Below are 21,121 nucleotides of genomic sequence, written 5' to 3'. Positions count from 1 at the left end.
ATTGGATGGGATTCTCAGCCAAGCTAAGGAGTTTGAACTTCAACCTATATGGAGTGGGGAGCTACTACAGGATTTTAAGCGGAGGAATTTTTCCTTTAAAAAGGATTCTCTGAACCTGTGGGTTGGCAGGCACCTGAAGTTCCAGCTATTCAGGAGGCTGAGGCTGGAGAATTAAGTATAGTCTGGACAACAATGGGAGATGCCTTTTTTTTTTTTTTTTAAAGATGTCTCTTTTTTAAAAAGTATTTTAGAAAGGTTTCGCTGGCTGCAGTGTGGCGGATGGATTGGAGAGGCAAGAGGTGGAAGACAGTTTAACCATTTAGAAGGCTATGAGGGCAGTTAAATGAGAAATAATGTTTGGAACGAAGGTAATGGCAGTGGAGATGATGAGGGACATGAATTTGGGATATCAAAAAGGAACCCTTGGATATGGCGCGGGGGAAGGGAGGAAGAGGGAGAAAGGGAGGGAGAGAGAGGGAGGGAGAGGGATGGTGGGGGAGGGAGGAGGAGGGAGAGAGAGAGTGGAGGGGGGGAGAGAGAGAGTGGGGCGGAGGGGGGAGGGGGAGGGGGGGGGGAGAGAGAGAGAGAGAGAGAGAGAGAGAGAGAGAGAATGCCCTAGATCATTAAGAATTATTTTTCATTCCTCTTGCAACTTTCTACTGAAAAGATTACCAAGGACTGACAGATCTTTGCCTCCAATCTTCCCCACCCTTCCCTTTATGTTTCAAAGTGCTACAAAGTCATCTCCCCAAAGCAGCTCTGATTATATAAACTTTTGCTCAGAAACATCTGATATACCCCCACTGCATGCAGAGTGAAATCTGGGCTTCTTGGCGCATTCAAGACTCTCCATAACATGTTTTGGTACGCCAAGAGATAGACCACTTGGATACCTTGATCTCTTGCTAAGTATTATTTACTTTCCCCACCCTATAAATCATCTGTCTCAAACATTAATCTTTGTACCTTCAACACTCCCCCTCCATTTTCTGTACTGTATTGCAGCATTTCTTATCTCAGCCTGTCAAAATTAAACTCAGCGTTTATGTCAGGTTATGTCTCCATAACGCCTTATCCAGGCCCTTAGTCAACATCCTTCTTCCTCTTCTGTGGTGCATAGACTTTTATATCTCAATCACAACACTTCTGGCGTTCTGCCTGGTTTTACACAGTTGTGTCTTGGTGTCCCCTGCTGCCTTACCCTGTGACTTAAGCAAAGTATGGGTTAAAAAATTTGCCATGAATTGGCCTGCGGCAGGGATCTATCTGATCCTCGTTATCAACCACTCAACGTTTACCAGACAGTATGGAAAATCAGGTGATTCTTCTAATTCATGAAATTACCCATGAAAAAAAGTCTAAAGGAGTCACCCGTCTCTAAGGGGGCTTTTTGCTGTCTAGAATAACCGTGACAAAAAGTGGGAGCAAAATAATTAGCTGTCAGGGGAGTACAGCTTCTCTAAATAGTTGCAAGATGCCTAAATTGTTTATGTAAAATAAATTATCTTAGGTACTGCACCGAAGAGATCTAAGATATCTCCAGGTGTAAATTCCCGGTGACGGGTGTCCTTCTTCTGAGGTCAACTGCACTGACCATTGCACACTGTATTCTGGACTAGGTTCCACACAGCAAAACAGGCTCGTGGCTCGTCCCCGGCGTCCGACTACCGCGTGGTCCCGCGCGACCTACACCCCACTCCGCCCCCGCCCGCGACCCCGCCCCCGGCCCCGCCCCCGTTCCCGCCTCCGTCCTCCTTCCTCCGTCCGCAGCGGCTGCAGCCCTGGAGGCTCCAAGGGAACTCCCGCACGTCTGCGCGCGCAATCCCGGGACCGAGGGTCGGCGCGGCGCGCGCAATTGCCCTGGAAACCACGGCGCGCGCACGCGCAAACGCGGGGCGTGGGGAAAAGACTGAACTGAGAGCTTTGCCTCTGGAGCGGGGAGCTGGGGCTCTACCTCCCGTCGACCGTCGCTCCCCCGCGGTGGGCGCGCGCGCCGGCCCGCTCCCTCGGGCGGAGCGTCCGTTGCTGCAAGCTCCCAGCTCGCGCGTTCCTCCTAGTGCCCTCCCCCGCCTCACACGCACCCTTGCCCTCCTCCCGCATTTGTGCGCCGGTGCAGCAGGCAGTGGGAACATCCGGGCATTTCCGCAGCTGAGCGGCGACCCGGGCGGCGGCGGCGGTCGAGGAGCTCCCCCATGGCAGGGACGAGGCGGAGGGAAGGCGAAAGGGGGGCGAGGAGTTAAGCCGGAGCCTCCGCGGGGCGGGTTTCCGAGGGAGGCACAGAGGGAAGCGGCTCTCGCGGCCGGAGGGCCGGGCGCGGGGGTCGTCGCCCCTCTCGCGCATTCTGTACAGCCCGGGCTCCGGAGATGCATCTGCATCAGGTCCTCACTGGGGCTGTCAACCCTGGAGACAACTGCTACTCCGTGGGCAGCGTCGGGGATGTCCCCTTCACGGTGAGCGGCGGCCGGGAGCCCGAGGGGAAGATACCAGGATCCAGACGCGGGGGCAGGGACCTCCTGTCCAGGGCGCACGCCTCCTCAGGAGGCTGTGAGGTGTTGGTGGGCCCCACCCGTGGCGCCTTTGCAGCCTTGGGTTTGAGTTCCCCGTGGGACCGTGGGTGCTGCCTCTGGTGTAGGAAATCACCCGTTAGGGGAAAGGCTTAGGAATCCATCGCACTCTCCACCCCCAGCAAACGGGCCCGAGGTGGCTGGACTAGAAGGTTCCTCCTAGGGCGGCTCTTGGGTCTGCGGTAGAGGAAGGTGGTGGTGCCGCTGAAACCCCAGAGCGTCCGTTTCGCACCTGCTCTCGGCGTGGAGGCGAAGAGACTTGGTGTTGGTTTCGGAACGTGGAGGCGAAGAGACTTGGTGTTGGTCTCGGAGCCTGGAGGCGATGCTGCGCCTTGGCTCCCCCTGCCCGCTGTGCTAGGGCAGCTTGGAGCTGCTGGAGTCTGTGGCTTTAAGTCTAACCCTGTGTATCTCCTGATAATGCAGGATCTTAATTCCAACAAGAAGATAGAAAAATTCATCCTCTGCGCCCGAAAGATTTAGCATGGAAGGGTTAGAGTGACAGTGACTTGGGGAGCTATCTCATTTATCAGGAGGTCGTAGTTTGGTAACCCTCCTAGGTAATACTTTAATTTGTAAGGTAGCCTTTTTTTTTTTTTTTTAAATATAGTAAGGCAATGTGAAAAATTTACGACAGTGCTTGTTTGTTTGAGAAAAGTGTGTGTATACATAACGTTTTAGAATCTCCTTAAAAGCTGGGTGAAATAGACATGTTTCTCAAGGAGATTGGATTCATCAGTCCTTTTTGAAAATGGAAATGTTCAAACCAAGCCCTGGAGCTTTGTTTACTCATAGTCTCCCATAGATTAATATGAGTTCTTTTTTAAATAACGAAATTTATACGTGGTCTTCCTTAAAAGGAACTGTAGGCAGCCAGACCTTTATTAAATACATTTTGTTGTTGATAACCATTCTTCTTGATAAAATTGGAAATAGCATAATAGTATATGCTTTTTAGACAAGGAAAACCCTTTGATCTGATGTCTGCTTTCCAACAGTGTTTTTAAAACTGCAGAAAATAAAGCTTCAGCAAAACTGCAGAATCATTATGTAGCAGTGCATTCTGGAACAATTTATTTTTTTGACGTTTTGTGATACATTAACCCCAGAAGATTGCTTTTTAGCCACTTTAATTTTTTAGTGTAATCAACTTGGCCTAGCTCCAGTTTAGAACGAGCCCTTTAAAAACAGGGTTTGCCTGCTTTATATTGTTACGCCTATCACTATCACTGGTGTCATCTGTGTTTTATGTACATGTGACTTAAAAGATCCATATAGAACTGAGCTTGGTCTTCAAGTGTGTGGAGAATCTTTTGGGGATAGAGAGAAGAAATTTCCCTGTTCCCCAGTAGTGCAGATAGGAAGTTCCTCAGGGTTAGAAGAGTGGGCCTCTTTCATCAAGAAACAAAGCTGGAATCTTTGGTTATGGATATTTTCCTGCTAGAATGGTGGTGATAGTTTTCTGCTTCCATCTGAAGTGGAGTGCTGTCTCACTGCAGGTCTGGTATGTAGAACTAAATAAACGGGTTCAGATGCAGCCTGGAAAAGCCTGTGTAAGAACTGTTAGTGCTGTGCAGGTGTGGTTATGCTGTAGGCCCCTTGTGACCAGATGCTTAGAGTCATTTTCAAATCTTTTTGCACCTCCCTAATTCAGCCTTTCACAAAGTCTAGTTGACTCTCTGCACTGTCTACCAGATTTACTCCTTTTCATGTCCTTAACCACCACCTTATCTTACAGTCTTTGAAAGCTTTCAAAACTGAATTTTCTGACACTCATGTCTAATAACTTCATCCTCCACACCGCTGCTAGGATAATTTTCTTCAAGTATCATTTTACCATATCACTCTTGGCTTAAGAATATGTAGTTGTTTCTAATAGCTGTGTTACGAAATACAAACTTGTCAAATATTCTCCATCTTTGACTTTATATTTAATTATATGTACTCCTCACTTTGGCCCCTCTGTTACATACTGATCTTCTTACTCTAACCTGCATTTTTATGTTGCAACAAGACAGTCCTTTTGGTCTTCCAAATTCGACTCAAAATTTACCTGGTTTAGGATGCCTGCCTTTGACACTGTTATTTTGGTCTTTTGACAAATACAAATACAAACCCATTTTGCACACCACCTCATTTTAATACCTTAGTTTTGAGTGTACTGATCCAGTTATAATTTTGTCATGAACTGGAGATGACCTCTTGGGCTTTGTGAAAAACAGATTGGCAAAAAAAAAAAAAAAAAAAAGAACAAGCTGCTTTCAAGCACTGTACAATCAACTAACAAATACCTGAATTCCTATATTTGTATAGTAAAAAGAAAAAGCAAGCTCCTTTTCATGGAGCATGTCACTTGATTTTAGAGCAATCAGATGAAGAAGCTTTAGTTCTGGATCAGATGATTAAAAGGGTGACCAGCTAGGACTTGGAATGAAGGTCTTGTGACTTCTCATGGTGTGGGCTTTTCTTTGTAGTATTTCCTTCTTAATATCAGAGTGCCTGCTTTGGAGAGGGCGTGTGCGTACGTAGGTAGGTTAGTGGATGGATGGAAGGCCTCCCAGCCAGACATAGTGTAGAATACTGTCTTGCAACTAACTGATGATTCTTAGCTGATGTTGTGTTTCATGGTAACCTGAGAACCTTTTCAAAATACAATACATACTTTATTTCAGAATCTAAAATTGATACATCGTTGAACAGAATTGTTCTAAAAGGATTTTGAGTTTATAACATTGTAATAATTGAAAGAAAGAATGTGTTACATATTTTCCTGTGTGTGGCGGGTGGCGTGATTGGTTGGCTGTGAATGACTGCTTGATGTCATGATGTCCCAGTTTGTGCAATATTGACATGGTAGTGCAGTCTGTAGTAGACAGTCTCAGCTGATGTCTGTGGTTTTAGTGGTATCATGTAAGCAGTGATGCTTTTCACTTGTGTTAGGCAGTGTACAGCTGTTTTCTTAAACATTGAATTGTGATTTCATAAATGTAGCTGTAGATACCACATTTTAAAACATCACCTTTTGAACAATTTTGTTCTTTTCAGTGTAAGATCTAGGTTTTGGAAATGTTATCCTGCAATGAGTCCAATCTCTGGTAGTTCAAAGAGATGATCTTCTCCTGTGTATGTGCTTTATTGTACTTTATTTTGCCTTTAAGACATTTCTAACTACCCTTCAGTGAATGTTTTGAGGGTTTATGCAACAGATATTGTAAATTTCTCATTATTTATGTTATTACTTTTCTGAAAGATAGGCCTTGGCTATTTTTAAACTTTACTGCACATATTAAAATATTAATTGAAATAATCATACATGATGATTTTCAAATTAAAAATTCATTTGGCCTTAAGGTTTGCAGACTATTTTCAGATGTGGGCAGTGACTATTATTCTAGTCTGACATGATTTCAACACATTGATGAACGTTTACAAAAATTAGTAAGTCATTTGCACTCTTAGGGAATTTATAATATACTGGCAGAGATTAAAATGATTTATATAATTATAACATAAGGCAGATGGAAGAGATTGTAGTTGGGAAAACAAGAAGAGGTTTTATGGAAATTAAGATTTGGAAAGATAAGAACAACAGAAGCAAAGGAATGGCATAATACAAAGGATAAATTATTGAGTGACTGTTGTCTTTGCAAAAGTTACTTTTTAACCACAGGACTTCTTCATTAAATAATAGACACTCTTAGAATGTTGAAAAAATATAATTTTCAAACATTACCTGTAGCTTTTCAGGAAAATATACCTGGTATTCTGACATTCGATTTTTTATTTTAATTAAAGTACCAACAAAAGGTTGGAAATAAATGGAAAACCATTCATTTAAAAATTAGAAGATAATGTTGTATAACCTCTTTTATGGCATTTAGATATGTCTTAACTCTATTGTAGAATAACATTTCAGTCCTAGAGTTATGGCAACACTAAACCTTAAAAATAATCAACCAGTTTATACATTTAGCAAATGTCCAACACATAGGTGTGCTAAGCTTTGTGGGTATTAAAAAAAAAAAAAAAAAAAAAAGAATTGCAAGACATAGTCTTGCTTTCAGGGAGTTTACTGAAGAAGTGTAGGATTCTGGTAATCTAATAGGAGAGTAAAAGACATGTACCTAATAACCACAGTAGGCCAGCTGTGCAGTATTACCAGCATTTAAGTGGGAATTCAGGAAGACTAAGAGATAACTTTTGGCCAGGGGAATCAAGGAGTTGGTTAGAAACATGCTTCTGCACTGGCTGGTTATTAATGTGTCAACCTGTGCTGAGAGGAAAGCGAAAGACAGAAGTCAAGAATTTAGAATGGACTTGTTTTCTAAGAGAAATTGGCCTTTTTGTTCTTGGCGTGTAGTTTCTTGTTTATTTAAACGGATACATTTAAAACCTTGTGGGCTTGGGCTTCCTGTCAGCCAGTACTTGAATATAGGGTTATATAAGTTCTTATGTCCCTGTGTAGCTTGTTAATTAGCCTTCCTGCTTGTAGCAAGAAGACTCCTAGCAATTACTGAGAAACTCTGGTAAGGTTCTGAATAATGTCTTCCCCAAAAATGGGAGGTCAGAGACCAACTACTTGTATGGTGTTGTCTAAATCACTTAACCATGTTTAGGTCTTTGATCTGTAAAAGAAGTTCTTAAAGATATTCTTTAAGTATTTAGACCACGAATGACAATTATATGGACTTCTCTAGAGATTTTCAGGGGCGAAAAGAGAAAATGGACTAGAAACATGAAGTGGTTGTGTTGAAGTTGGCACCTGACAGATAATAATTGCCTGTGAGGAGGAGCCTCTTGATTACGTTTTGGGCCTTGGCACCTGACAGATAATAATTGCCTGCGACTGCCATAGTACAGTATTGGGTGGGAGATGGGGCCAGTGTGATAGTGTTTAGGTTCTCCTTTCACAGCTTTCCTTTTCCCATGTAATGCCTTTATTCTTTTAGTTTCTGTTCTTAGGATTTGGGGGATTTAAAAGACTACTTTAGAAATTATAATCAGATTATCTTAACTTGGATCTCAGTAAATTTTTAGAACAAATCAGTCTCAGTATTTAATTATCTGAAAGAGCACAGGATGTTGGTAACAACCATAATGGCACAGTGGAAAAACAAGTCATGCCTGACCAATTTAATTTCCTTCTATAAAAGCAAGGCAGTATTTAAAATGGGATAGTAATATAGAATATCTGAAATTCAGATTTAGTCAGACTTCTCTAGCTTGTCAGTTTTTTATTTTTATTATTATTTTTTGAGATGGAGTCTCACTCTGTCACCCAGGCTGGAGTTCAGTGGCACAGTCTTTGCTCACTGCAACCTCCATCTCCTGGATTCAAGCGATTCTCCTGCCTCAGCCTCCTGAGTAACTGGGATTACAGGCGCGTGCCAACATGCCAGGCTAATTTTTGTATTTTTAGTAGATACGGGATTTCACCATGTTGGCCAGGCTGTCTTGAACTCTTGACCTCGAGTGAACCTCCTGCCTTAGCCTCCCAAGATGTTGGGATTACAGGCATGAGCCACTGCACCTGGCCATTTGTCAGTAATTTTAAAAAACAAATTTGGAAGCCAAATATTTTAGTAGAAGTGTTAGGGTTTTCAATCTTTTCGAGTTTGTAGAATCCTTTTGCATTATATTAGTGCTCTGAAACCCTGATCCATGATGTCACTTGGTATTGAGGGACCAAGTACAATTTAACAAAGGTGGCATGACTGTATTCACTCTTTCTTAAAGAGTAAGCTATGATCGTTTTCACTTGTGTTTAGGCAGCATACAGCTCTTTTCTTAAACATTGAATTGTGATTTCATAAATGTAGCTGTAGATACCACATTTTAAAACATCACCTTTTGAACAATTTTGTTCTTTTCAGTGTAAGATCTAGGTTTTGGAAATGTTATCCTGCAATGAGTCAAATCTCTGGTAGTTCAAAGAGGTGATCATGTAATCCTGGAACTTGATGTAAATATGAAACCAGTTGCCTGAACTTCTTATTTTTTTGTGTGTGGGTTTTTGTTTTCTTAAATTTCTTTTTTTTTTGTTTGCCTGCAAGTTGTATTCTCACATCTTCTCATTTCATGATTCCTGAGGCTTCCTTTAATGCTGTCTACCCCTAGTCCTGAACACCTAAAAAATGTAATGGTTATCTTATCTCTTTCTTTTTTTTTTTTTTTTTTTTTTTGAGACAGAGTCTTGCTCTGTCGCCCAGGCTGGAGTGTAGTGGCACAATCTCAGCTCACTATGAGCTCCGCCTCCCGGGTTCACGCCATTCTCTTGCCTCAGCCTCCTGAGTAGCTGGGACTACAGGTGCCCACCACCACGCCCGGCTAATTTTTTGTATTTTTAGTAGAGACGGGGTTTCACCGTGTCAGCCAGGATAGTCTCGATCTCCTGACCTCGTGATCTGCCCGCCTCAGACTCCCAAAGTGCTGGGATTACAGGCATGAGCCACCGTGCCCGGCCTATCTTATCTCTTTCAGATACAGAAAATAGAGTTAGGCCCCTCTAAATATTATACATGGTAATATGGTGGGAGTGATTTTAAGGGAATACATAATACCCTCTTAGATGGATTATCATTGGAGAAATGTTCCTTTCGGTCCATTTTCTTCTAAAAACTGAGCCTTCTTGGGAGTAATAACATTTAATTTAATTCAAACTAAATCATTGTTGTTTTCTTCCTGTGATTTTAGGAGAAACCCATTGGTTCATACTAAATCAGTAGAGTTTTCTTGTGATTTTAGGAGAAACTCAAAAAGTCGTAAGTGCGTTTTGCAAGTGAGCATAGATGGACACAAAAAACTCATAAAAATTCTGGCTTAGACTCATTTCACAGATATATGTAGCTCATAGGTTAGCTGTAGTTCAAAAACAAAATTGCATACATTTTCTTAGGAGTAATGATTTTGGTTTTGTGCTAGCAACTTCTTCATATCATCTCTGGCCTCGACTGCATCCACACTTAAGAGGATCTAATCAGCAGGAGGTAATCATATTATCATCATGTACCTTTCCCATAATAACTCCCATCATTCCTTTTATGTGGATGAATAACCAGTGTTTTCAGCAAAGGCCACTTCCTCCATTTATGTTCTAAATTGGGTGTGATTTTGTACCCCAGGAGACATTTGGCAGTGTCTAGAGACATTTTTGATTGCTGTAACTGGAGATGGGGAATTGGTACTGCCATCTAGTGAGGCGAGGCCAGAGATTTTGATAAAACGTCCTACAGTGCACAGGAGAGCCCTCCACAATGAAGAGTTACTCAGCCCAAAATGTCAGTTGTACTGAAAGTTGTGAGAAACCCTGATTTGTACCTTATGGTTTGCATCTCTCTTTCCTACTTAAGTGCATGATTCTAGCAGTTTCTCCCTTCTCTCTTATAAAAATGCTTTTTCTGCTCTACTGAAACACGTTCATTTAGTCTTCTTAGTTTTCTCCTACCATGCTTAATTGCTTCTTGTCAGCCTGATTCCAGATTTGTATACTCAGCTGTTTCCTTGACATCTCCTCCTTGAAGGTCTAATAGCTATCACATTTTCCTCTTCCAGTCTTCCCTAAGTCAATAAATGGCAACTCCACTTTTTTTTAGTTCCCTTGTAGTCTACCTTTTCTCTTCCATTTATGTCCTGTATCTAATGTTAGCAAATTCTATTGGTTATACCTTCAAAATGCATCTAGAATCTGACTACTACTTATCATCTCTACTGCTGCCACCTTGGTGCAAGACAGCATCGTTTTTTCCCCTGGATTATGGCAGTTGAATCTTAAATGGTCTTCCTGCCTTTTCTGCCTCTAGTCTGTCCTCCTTCAGTGTATTTTCAACACGGTAGCTAGAATGCTCCTGTTAAAATACAAATAAAATCTTTTTAGTCCCTTCTTCCAAACTTTATGTGGCCTTTTTTTTTTTCCACTCAGAGTAAAAACCTGAGTGCCTGCAATGCCCTTTATTGCTATTTCTTTAGCACTTGAAACAGAAGGTGGTACAAAAAAGTACTCAATAAATTAGTAAGTGGAAAGGATACTTAGTGTAATACACACATTCTTACAGTAAAAACTGATCTTTTCATAAGGCTATTTTTTATAATATTTCTTGATATAGGTCAGTGGCATTAAGTCATATTTAGAAAAATCTATTTTATAGGATGAAGGCAGAGAGCTTTGATACAATATAGGTGTAAAGCTGTGCTGGTCTGGTTTAATCCAAGGATATTAATGTATCAAGAGGAATTGACAGGCGGTTCTCAAATTTTCCACAGTGATACTTTTGAAAGACTTAAATATATAATGAATTAGAGGTTAGCCTGACAAATACCTGGAGTGTAGAGATTCTGTATTTTAGGAGTTTAATATGTTGTATTAATCTGCTAGGGCTGCCATAACAAAATAACACAGACTGGGTAGCTTAAACAACAGAATTTTTTTTTTCCTCACAGTTCTGGAGTTTGCAAGTCCAAGATCTACATGTCAGCAGATTTGGTTTCTCTGGAGGACTTTCTCCTTGTCTTGTACATTGCCCCCTTCTTGCTGTGTCCTCATATGGCCTTTCCTCTGTGCACATGCACTCGTGGTGTCTTTTTCTCTTCTTAGGGACACTAGTCTTATAGGGCCCTACCCTTAAGACCTCATTTAACCTTATATTACCTCTTTAAAGGCCTTACCTGTAAGTACAGTCACGTTGGTAGGTAGAGTTTCAAGCTGTGAATTTTGGGGGCACACAGTATAGTCCACAACATGTTTTAACAATCGGCTGAGCTGGTCCTGGAATTGAAAATTGAGGAGCCTAACAAAGACATGATTGAGGTGGCTGCCCTACTTGGTGGTAATCTCAACTCAACCAAAGAAGTACTCTTGGATAGAAGCAAGATTCTGTTAAGAAATTTTAAGAATATGCTAATATGTGGACAAATGGGACATTCAAACATGGCTGCGATAATTTTATGCTGGAAAATTTTATATAGATATAATTAAAAGCGCAGTTTGACCATTAAAAGCAAAAAGCAAATAAAAACCACAAAAAATTCGGATTATTTGATTTAAAAAATTAATGTAATATCTGCATTGTAAAAGAATTATAATTCCAACAGCGTTGAAATATAGAAAGTAAAACTGAAAGTTTCCAGTCCCCAGACGAATTAGTACAACTTACTGGTTATCCTTTATACAAAAAATATTTTGGTGCCTGGGCATTGCACATACAAGATAAATTAGCTATTAAAGTGTACCGTTGTACAAGAGGGCTTGGTGTATGTTGTTATTAGCTATAAATTAGTTAAATTGGGGATCATGTACTAACGTGATGATTTTGACTATGGAATAATTGAACTGTAGCCGTTCTTCCTGGCAGTGTTAAATAGTGCTGTCTCTGTGTGGTTGGTATATAGAAAACAAGGCAATTTTTAAAAGTAGTAAGATTAATATTTATCTTGTATGTTAAATTGGTACATGAAATCAAATCTGCTTTACAAATTAAATCTAGTTTAGTGTCTTCATTTTGTGCCTGGAATTGGTTCCTGCCGATGGGTTCGTGGTCTCGCTGACTTCAAGAATGGAGCCGTGTACCTTTGCAGTGAGTGTTACAGCTTTTAAGGATGGCACGGACCCAAAGAGTGAGCGGTAGCAAGGTTTATTGTGAAAAGCTACAGGGCAGAGCTTCCACAGCATGGAAGGGGACCTGAGTGGGTTGCCATTGCTGGCTGGGGTGGCCAGCTTTTATTCCCTTATTTGTCCCTTCCGGTTCGGTTTCCATCCTATCAGAATGCCCTTTTTTCAGTCCTCCCTGTGATTGACTACTTTTAGGATCCTGCTGATTGGTGCATTTTACAGAGCACTGATTGGTGCATTTTACAATATTCTTGTAAGATGGAAAAGTTCTCCAAGTCCCCACTTGACCCAGGAAGTCCAGCTGGCTTCACGTCTCAATTTCATAGATGAGGATACTAACACTCTTGAGAAATTAAATGATTTAATGAAGGCCACCTAGTTAGTACTGTGGCAGAATTAAGACTGGAACCCAAAGCTCCCAGTTCTCTTCCCCCCACCCCAGCAAAATGTAAAAAGTAACACATGCCCTTGCAGATAATTTGAAAAATCCTGAAGAAAGAGAAAATCATTTATAATGGCACAACCCAGAGATAACCCCACTTAACATTTTGGTAAGTTGGACTGAGGCCTCACGGAGGAAGCTCGTATTATTACTGATTTGAGAATGTTTACCTGTAATTTTTTTTGTTGAATGATTTTTGGATAGTTATTTTTCTAATAATTTTTTCTATTTTGTGTAGGTTTTCAAATTTATGAGTATAAAGTTGTTCACAGCAGCCTTTTAATATCTTCTTAGGTTTGCAGCATCTCTGTTGCTTCTTTTCTCATTACTGCCATTGGTTATTTGTGCCTCTCCCTTTTTCTTCAACAGAGGTTTATCAACTTTGTTAATCTTTTTTAAAGAACCCACTTTAGCTTTACCATTTCTCTCTGTTATATACTTATTTTCTATTTTATTAATGTTTTTCTTAATTTATTATTTCCTTTCTTTTATATTATATTGATTAATTTTGCTGTTTTTCCCCTACCTTGTTGAGCTAAATGCTTAGCTCATTTTTGTCTTTCTCCCTAATAGATGAATTTAGAATGTAGGTTTTCCTCCAAGATCTGCATTTTCTGCATTCTATAAAGATGTTTTTAAAACTATGAACTCATAAGTAATTTGGAATATCTGGGACTTTTAAAGTTACAAATATGCGTACTAATTTCTAGCGTAGCTGTATTGTGTGCAAATGGCATGCAGTGTGTACTTATAATCTTTTTAAGTTTATTGTAATTTCAGTTGGTCAGTTTTTATAAGGTTTTTTTTTTTTCTTTTGAGACGGAGCCTTGCTCTGTCGCCCAGGCTGGAGTGCAGTGGCGTGATTTCGGCTCACTGCAAGCTCCGCCTCCCAGAGACCATTCTCCTGCCTCAGCCTCCCAAGTAGCTGGGACTACAGTCACACGCCACCATGCCCGGCTAATTTTTTGTATTTTTAGTAGAGATGGGGTTTCACCGTGTTAGCCAAGGTGGTCTCAATCTCCTGACCTCATGATCCACCTGCCTCAGCCTCCCAAAGTGCTGGGATTACAGGCGTGAGCCACCACACCCGGCCTTTATAAGTGTTTCATATGTGCTTAAAGAAAATGTGTCCTCTTCAATTGTTGGACAGTTTTATATATTTTAGGTCAAGCTTGTTCATCGTGTTGTTTAAATCTCCTAAAACGTTACCACTTTTCTATCTGCTTATTCATTTTGCCAAGAGATGTGTTAAAATCTACTATAATAAATATGCATTTATTCCTGTCTTGTAGTTTTGTTAATTTTGTTTTATTTATCTGTGCTTACAAGTTTAAAATTATTACATCTTCTTGGTGAATTGATCTGTTGATCGTTAGGAAGTAACCCTTTTTGATTTCTAACAATGCTTTCTGCAGTCTACTTTCTCTGGCATTAATATAGTTTTATTAGCTTCCTTTGGTTGGCATTTGTACAGTCTATCTTTTTACTTTCAACTTTTCTGCATAGTTATGTTTCAGATCTTTCTTCCAAATATAGTGATACATTGATTAACAATGGAGATGCATTCAATATATTGCTAGGCAATTTCATCGTTGTGCAAATATCATAAAGTGTACTTACACAAACCTAGATAGTTTTTTTTTTTTAAGACCGAATTTCACTCTTGTCTCCCAGGCTGGAGTGCAGTGGCGCAATCTCTGCCCACTGAAACCTCCATCTCCCGAGTTCAAGTGATTTTCCTGCCTCAGCCTCCCAAGTAGCTGGAGTTACAGGCATATGCCATCACGCCTGGCTAATTTTTGTATTTTTAGTAGATGTGGGGTTTCACCATGTTGGCCAGGCTGGTCTCGAACTCCTGACCTCAGGTGATCCATCCTCCTTGGCCTCCCAAAGTGCAGGATTACAGGCGTGAGCCACCACACCTGGCCACAAACCTAGCTAGTATATCCCAGAACATACCTAGGCTATATGGCATAGCCTGTTGCTCCCAGGTTACAAAGCTGTATAGCCTGTTGCTGTACTGAATAATGTAGCCAGTTGTAACACAGTGGTATTTGTGTATCTAAACATATCTAAATGTAGAAAAAGGTACAGTGAAAATATGGCAACATAATCTTATGGGACCACCCTCATATGTGTGGTCCATTGTAGACCAGGTCCATTGTAGACTGGAATGTTAATGTGGCACATGACTGTAAAACATAGTTGGATTTTTAAAAATACAGCCTGACAATTTCTGTGTTAACTAGAACTTTCAGTTCATTTATGCTTGATGTAATTACTGGCGTGTTTGTGTTTAAATTCGCAATCTTACTATGTGCTTTTTGTTTGTTCCTTTTGTTCTTTGCTCCCCTTTTTCTCCTTTCTTGTGTCTTTTGAAATGAATTTTCTTTTTCATTCAGTTTTTTTCCCTGTAGTCCTAAAACTCCATATTCTGTTTCCATTCTTTTGCTAGTTACTCTAGAAATTATAGCATACATTCTTAACTTATTTCTCTTATTGAAGCCTTATGAGGGTTTACATTCCTTCTAGACAATTCAAGAACCTTTTGTACTGCTTTTTAACTCCCTTCCTGCTTATAATATACCCTTCTATGGTAAGCCTATTTTTATAACCCTGGAAGACATTATTATTTTACACAGTCAATGCTTATTTAGATTTACCCATATGTTACTTTGCTCTTCGTTTCTTCCTTCTCTTACATTCCATTTGAGATCATTTTCCTTCTTCCTGGAGAATCTCCATTAGAATTTCCTTTGGTGTGAATCTGTTGGTGTTGTAATGTTGTCTTTTGTTTGTCTAAAAAAGCCTTTTTTTCATTCTTTTTAAAACTTTTAGTTTCAGGGGTATGTGTGCAGGTTTATTATACAGGTTAAGTTGTGTGTTGCTTGGTTTGGTGTACAGATTATTTTGTCACCCAGGTAATAAGTATAGTTCCTGATAGGCAGTTTTTTGATCCTCTCCCTCTTCCCTCCCTCCACTCTTTAGTAGGCCCTGGTGTCTGTTGTTCCCTTCTTTGTGTCCATGTGTACTCAAGTGTTTAGCTTCCACTTATAAATGAGAATATGTGGTATTTGGTTTTCTGTTTCTGCCTTAGTTTACTTAGAATAATGGCCTCCAACTACATCCATGTTGTTGCAAAGGACATGATCTCATTTTTTTATGACTGCATAGTGTTTCATGGCATATGTATACCACATTTTCTTTACTGAGTCTACTATTGATGAGCATCTAGGTTGATTCCCTGTCTTTGCAATTGTGAATAGTGCTGCAATGGACATACGCATGCATGCATGTGTCTTCATGGTGCAACGATTTATATTCCTTTGGGCATATACTCAGTAATGGGATTGATGGGTTGAATGGTAGTTCTGTTTTTATTTTGTTTCATTCTTTTTTTTTTGGAGACTGAGTCTTGCTCTGTTGCCCAGGCTGGAGCGTAGTGGCATGATCTTGGCTCACTGCAACCTCCGCCTGCTGGGTTCACATGGTTCTCCTGCCTCAGCCTCCCAAGTAGCTGGCATTACAGGTGCACACCACCACGTCTGGCTAATTTTTGTATTTTTAGGAGAGAAGGGTTTCACCATATTGGCCAGGCTGCTTTTGAACTCCTGACCTCAAGCAATCTGCCCACCTCAGTCTCCAAAAGTGCTGGGATTACAGGTGGGAGCCCAGCCTGTTTTGTTTCATTCTTGAAAGGCCGTTTTGCTGTCTTTTAGCAGTTAGACAGGTAGATAGAGCGTGGCAGTGTTTTCCTTTCAGCACCTTGAGGATTATAGTCTTCTGGCCTCTACTGTTTCTGTTGAGATGTAAACTGCTAATTTACTGTTGGTTCTTTGAAAGTTGTATTTTTTTTCTCTTAGCTGCCTTTGAGATATTTTCCTTTGTGTTTCTGAAGTTTTGCTATGTTTTGTCTGTGTATACATTTAAAAAATCTGGGCGTTTTCAAATCTGTACATTAATATCTTTTATCATTTATTGAAAAATTTCACCTGTTTCTTCAAATATTGCCTCTGCTCTGATTGACCTTGTAAAACAAATAAGTATGTTTTAGACTTTCTAACTTTATTTCTATGTCTAATAGTTTTTGCCATGTTTTCTGTCTTTTTATTTTTATTTTTTGAGGCAGAGTCTCGCTCTGTCGCCCAGAGTGACTCTGTTACCCAGGAGTGCAGTGGAATTGTCTCAGCTTACTGCAACCTCCACCTCCCAGGTTCAAGTGATTCTCTTGCCTCAGCCTCCTGAGTAGCTGGGATTAGAGGCATCCATCATCATGCCCGGCTAATTTTTGTATTTTTAGTAGAGACAGGGTTTCCCCATGTTGGCCAGACTGGTTTCGATCTCCGATCGCAGGTGATCTGCCTGCCTCTGCCTCCCAAAGTGCTGGGATTACAGGCATGAGCCACCGCGCCTGGCCCCATGTTTTCTATCTTTTTATCCTTTTGTGAAACATTCTAGGTGTTTTTTTCTAATCAATTTGCAAAACCTATATTCAACCATGTCTAATTTGCTGATAAAGCCATCCTTAATTCTTAGTTTTGGGTTATTCTGGTTCTTTCATGAGGTCTTCTTTCCTCATGTGATAGATATTGTTGACTATGTGTATTTGAAAAATGACTTTTAGAAATAACCTGAGTCCCAAGATGGTGGTATCTTACCCAAAAGGGAATTTTAATTTAACTAGGTGACATGTCTTAGGGATTTTACTGGTTAGGGATGACATTAATTCAAGCCCAAGGCTTGAAATTTTCTAAACCATCCGAGTGATACAAAGACAGGTGCGAATCTCTACAAGTGGCTGGGCGCCGTGGCTCATGCCTGTAATCCCAGCACTTTGGGAGGCTGTGGTGGGTGGATTACCTGAGTTCAGGAGTTCGAGACCAGCCTGGCCAACTGGTGAAACCCCGTCTCTACTAAAAATACAAAATTACCTGGGCGTAGTGGTGCACGCCTGTCATCCCAGCTACTCGGGAGGCCGAGGCAGAAGAATTGCTTGAACCCGGGAGGCAGAGGTTACAGTGAGCTGAGATTGCTCCACTGTACTCCATCCTGGGTAACGAGCAAAACTCCATCTCACACCCACACACATACACACACACACACACACACACACACACACAATCTCTGTAAGTGTTGGTTTAATTCTAGGTCTCTCATGTTATGTGGATTAATCTTCAATATTTCGGTTTAAAGTGTTGGGTAGTTTATTGGAGTCCCATCTTTTGTCAGATGGAGCACTTTCATTTTTGTTCCTCTAGATCCAAGAGACCATCAAAATGCGGTTCAGTTTTACCCTCACTCTTTTAGATTAGCAAATGCTGTTAGGACAAATTGGCATTCAGTGCTGAGCACAGCCTTATGTTCTTTTCTCTTAGATTTTGGCCCACTAATTTCGCACAGTATTTTTTTTTAGCTCTTTGAGTGTTTTTAAATCTGTGTTTATTAAGAATATTAATCTGTATGGGCCGGGCCAGGTAGCTCATGCCTGTAATCCCAGCAGTTTGGAAGGCCGAAGCAGGCAGATAACTTGAAGTCAGGAGTTCGAGATCAGCCTGGCCAACACGGTAAAATCCTATCTCTACTAAAAATATAAAAATTAGCCTGGCATGGTGGCACACGCCTGTAGTCCCAGCTACTTGGGAGGTTGAGCACTAGAATCACTTGAACCCAGGAGGTGGAGGTTGCAGTGACCTGAGATGATGCCACGGTACTCTAGCCTGAGTGACAGAGTGAGACCGTTAAAAAAAAAAAAAAAAGAAGAATATTAATCTATATGTTTTTTTTCCCGCTTGTACTGTTTTTGTCTGGTTTTGGTATCATGTTAAGATGTTTTTTGTATATTTCATGAAGCTTTTTGTGTTTTAAATTTAGATCCTGTGATTCATTTTGAGTTAATTTTTGTATAAAATACCAGATTAGATTTTTTTTTTTTGGTATATGAATGTGCAGTTGTTCCAACACCATTTGTTGAAAAGCTGCCCTTTCTCCATTGAATTGCCTTTGTACCTTTGTAAAAAATCAGTTGGCTATATTTTTGTGGGTCTATTTCTGTAGTCTGGGTTCTGTTGCACTGATCTATGTCTCTATCCTTTTGCCACAATACCACTGTCTTGATTACTGACTTTATGATAAGTCTTTTAATTGGGTAGTGTGATTCTTGCAACTTTCTTCTCTCTTTTTTTTTTTTTTTTTTTAACAATTGTTTTAGTTATTCTAGTTCCTTTACCTTTCCATTTAAATTTTAGGATCAGTTTATCTATAGCTACAAAAAAAAAATCCTGCTGGGAATGAATTTGATTGCCTTTCTTTTAAATCTGTAGATCAGTTTGTGGAGAAGTGACATCTTTGAGTCTTCCAGTTATGAACATATGTCTATATTTATTTAGGTCTTTGACTTTTCATCAGTGTTTATGCATATAGATCTGATACATGTTTTGTTAGAAGTATTTCATTTTTCAGAGCTATGTTAAAATGGTATCTACAAGACTGATTCAATTTTCAAAACTCAGTCATGGCAATCCACACATTAATAATTTAAAGAAAAAATACATAGCCATATTAATGCATACAGAAAAAGCACTTGACACTATTCAAGATTCCTTTATGATAAAAACTTTCAGCAAACAAGGAGTAACAAAGAGTCTTCTCAGCCTTATAAAGGGCATCTATTAAAAAAAAAAAAACTTAGTGCAATAAGGCAAAAAAAAAAAAAAACGCATAGATTGGAAAGGAAGAATTCAAACGGTCTAATTTGCAGCTAGTGTGGACATCTACACTGAAAATCTCAAGAGATTTACAAAACAGAAAAAACCTACTGCTAATAAGGTCACAGGATACAAAATCAACAGACGTGAACGACTGGAAACAATTGGAAAATAAAATGTTTTTATTTGTGGCTGGATTTGATTTGCTAATATTTTATTGAGTGTTTTTACGTCTGTGTTCATTAAGAATATTTATTATTATGTTTTTTTCTCTTGTACTGATTTTGTCTGGTTTTGGTATCATTGTAATACTAGCTTCATGAGTTTGGAAGTATTTTGTCCTCTTCTACTTTCTGTCAGGATTATGTAGAATAGCTGTTATTTCTTCTTTAAATGTTAGTAGAATTTACCAGTGAAACAATCTGGGCCTGGAGTTTTCTTTTTCGGAAGGATTTTAACTACACATTTAATTTATTTACTAGTTAAAGGACTATCGTAGTAATGTATTTCAGCTTGGGTGTGTTTATACTGTTTTTTGTTTTAGAGGAATTCGTCTATTTCACCTGTTTCATTTTTGTAGATTTGCATGTAGAGTTGTTTGTGGCATTTCATTATTATACTTTTAATATGTGCAGGGTTAGTACTGATACCCCTCTTTTATTCTTGATATTGGTAATTTGTGTCTTTTCTCTTTGCCTATCTTGCTGAAGTTTTTATGTTATATTGCTCTTTTGATTTCATTCATATTCCTTCTTGTTGTTCTGTTATGTCATTGATTTCTGCTTTTTTATTGTTTCCTGCCTTCTATGTGATTTGGAGTTGTTTTGCTCTTCTTTTTCTTTTTTCTTTTTTTCTTTTTTTTTATTATACTTTAAGTTCTAGGGTACATGTGCATAACGTGCAGGTTTGTTACATATGTATACTTGTGCCATGTTGGTGTGCTGCACCCATCAACTCGTCAGCACCCATCAATTCATCATTTATATCAGGTATAACTCCCAATGCAATCCCTCCCCCCTCCCCCCTCCCCATGATAGGCCCCGATGTGTGATGTTCCCCTTCCCGAGTCCAAGTGATCTCATTGTTCAGTTCCCATCTGTGAGTGGGAACATGCGGTGTTTGGTTTTCTCTTCTTGTGATAGTTTGCTAAGAATGATGGTTTCCAGCTGCATCCATGTCCCTGCAAAGGACGCAAACTCATCCTTTTTTATGGCTGCATAGTATTCCATGGTGTATATGTGCCACATTTTCTTAATCTAGTCTATCACAGATGGACATTTGGGTTGATTCCAAGTCTTTGCTATTGTGAATAGTGCCGCAATAAACATACGTGTGCATGTGTCTTTATAGCAGCATGATTTATAATCCTTTGGGTATATACCCAGTAGTGGGATGGCTGGGTCATATGGTACATCTAGTTCTAGATCCTTGAGGAATCGCCATACTGTTTTCCATAATGGTTGAACTAGTTTACAATCCCACCAACAGTGTAAAAGTGTTCCTATTTCTCCACATCCTCTCCAGTACCTGTTGTTTCCTGACTTTTTAATGATTGCCATTCTAACTGGTGTGAGATGGTATCTCATTGTGGTTTTGATTTGCATTTCTCTGATGGCCAGTGATGATGAGCATTTTTTCATGTGTCTGTTGGCTGTATGAATGTCTTCTTTTGAGAAATGTCTGTTCATATCCTTTGCCCACTTTTTGATGGGGTTGTTTGTTTTTTTCTTGTAAATTTGTTTGAGTTCTTTGTAGGTTCTGGATGTTAGCCCTTTGTCAGATGAGTAGATTGCAAAAATTTTCTCCCATT

The 21,121-nt window shown here is 39.9% G+C and overlaps 1 protein-coding gene across 4 annotated transcripts in view; it reads left to right on the top strand.

Moving 5' to 3' along the window:
• The first annotated feature begins 2,073 nt into the window (after positions 1 to 2,073).
• DMXL2 (Dmx like 2) overlaps positions 2,074 to 21,121 on the top strand; it is a 187,634-nt gene continuing 168,586 nt past the window's right edge. For all 4 annotated transcript variants that reach the window (XR_004057317.1, XR_004057318.1, XM_030930656.1 and 1 more), the window contains exon 1: positions 2,074 to 2,450. Coding sequence is in view for 2 of the 4 variants with exons in the window: in XM_030930656.1 (XP_030786516.1) it covers positions 2,364 to 2,450 (87 nt within the window). In the remaining 2 variants the exon portion in view is untranslated. The remainder of the gene's footprint in view (positions 2,451 to 21,121) is intronic.

Source organism: Rhinopithecus roxellana, chromosome 5, assembly GCF_007565055.1.
Source record: "Rhinopithecus roxellana isolate Shanxi Qingling chromosome 5, ASM756505v1, whole genome shotgun sequence".
Lineage (NCBI taxonomy): Eukaryota > Metazoa > Chordata > Mammalia > Primates > Cercopithecidae > Rhinopithecus > Rhinopithecus roxellana.
This window is presented reverse-complemented; position numbering and strand designations above follow the sequence as displayed.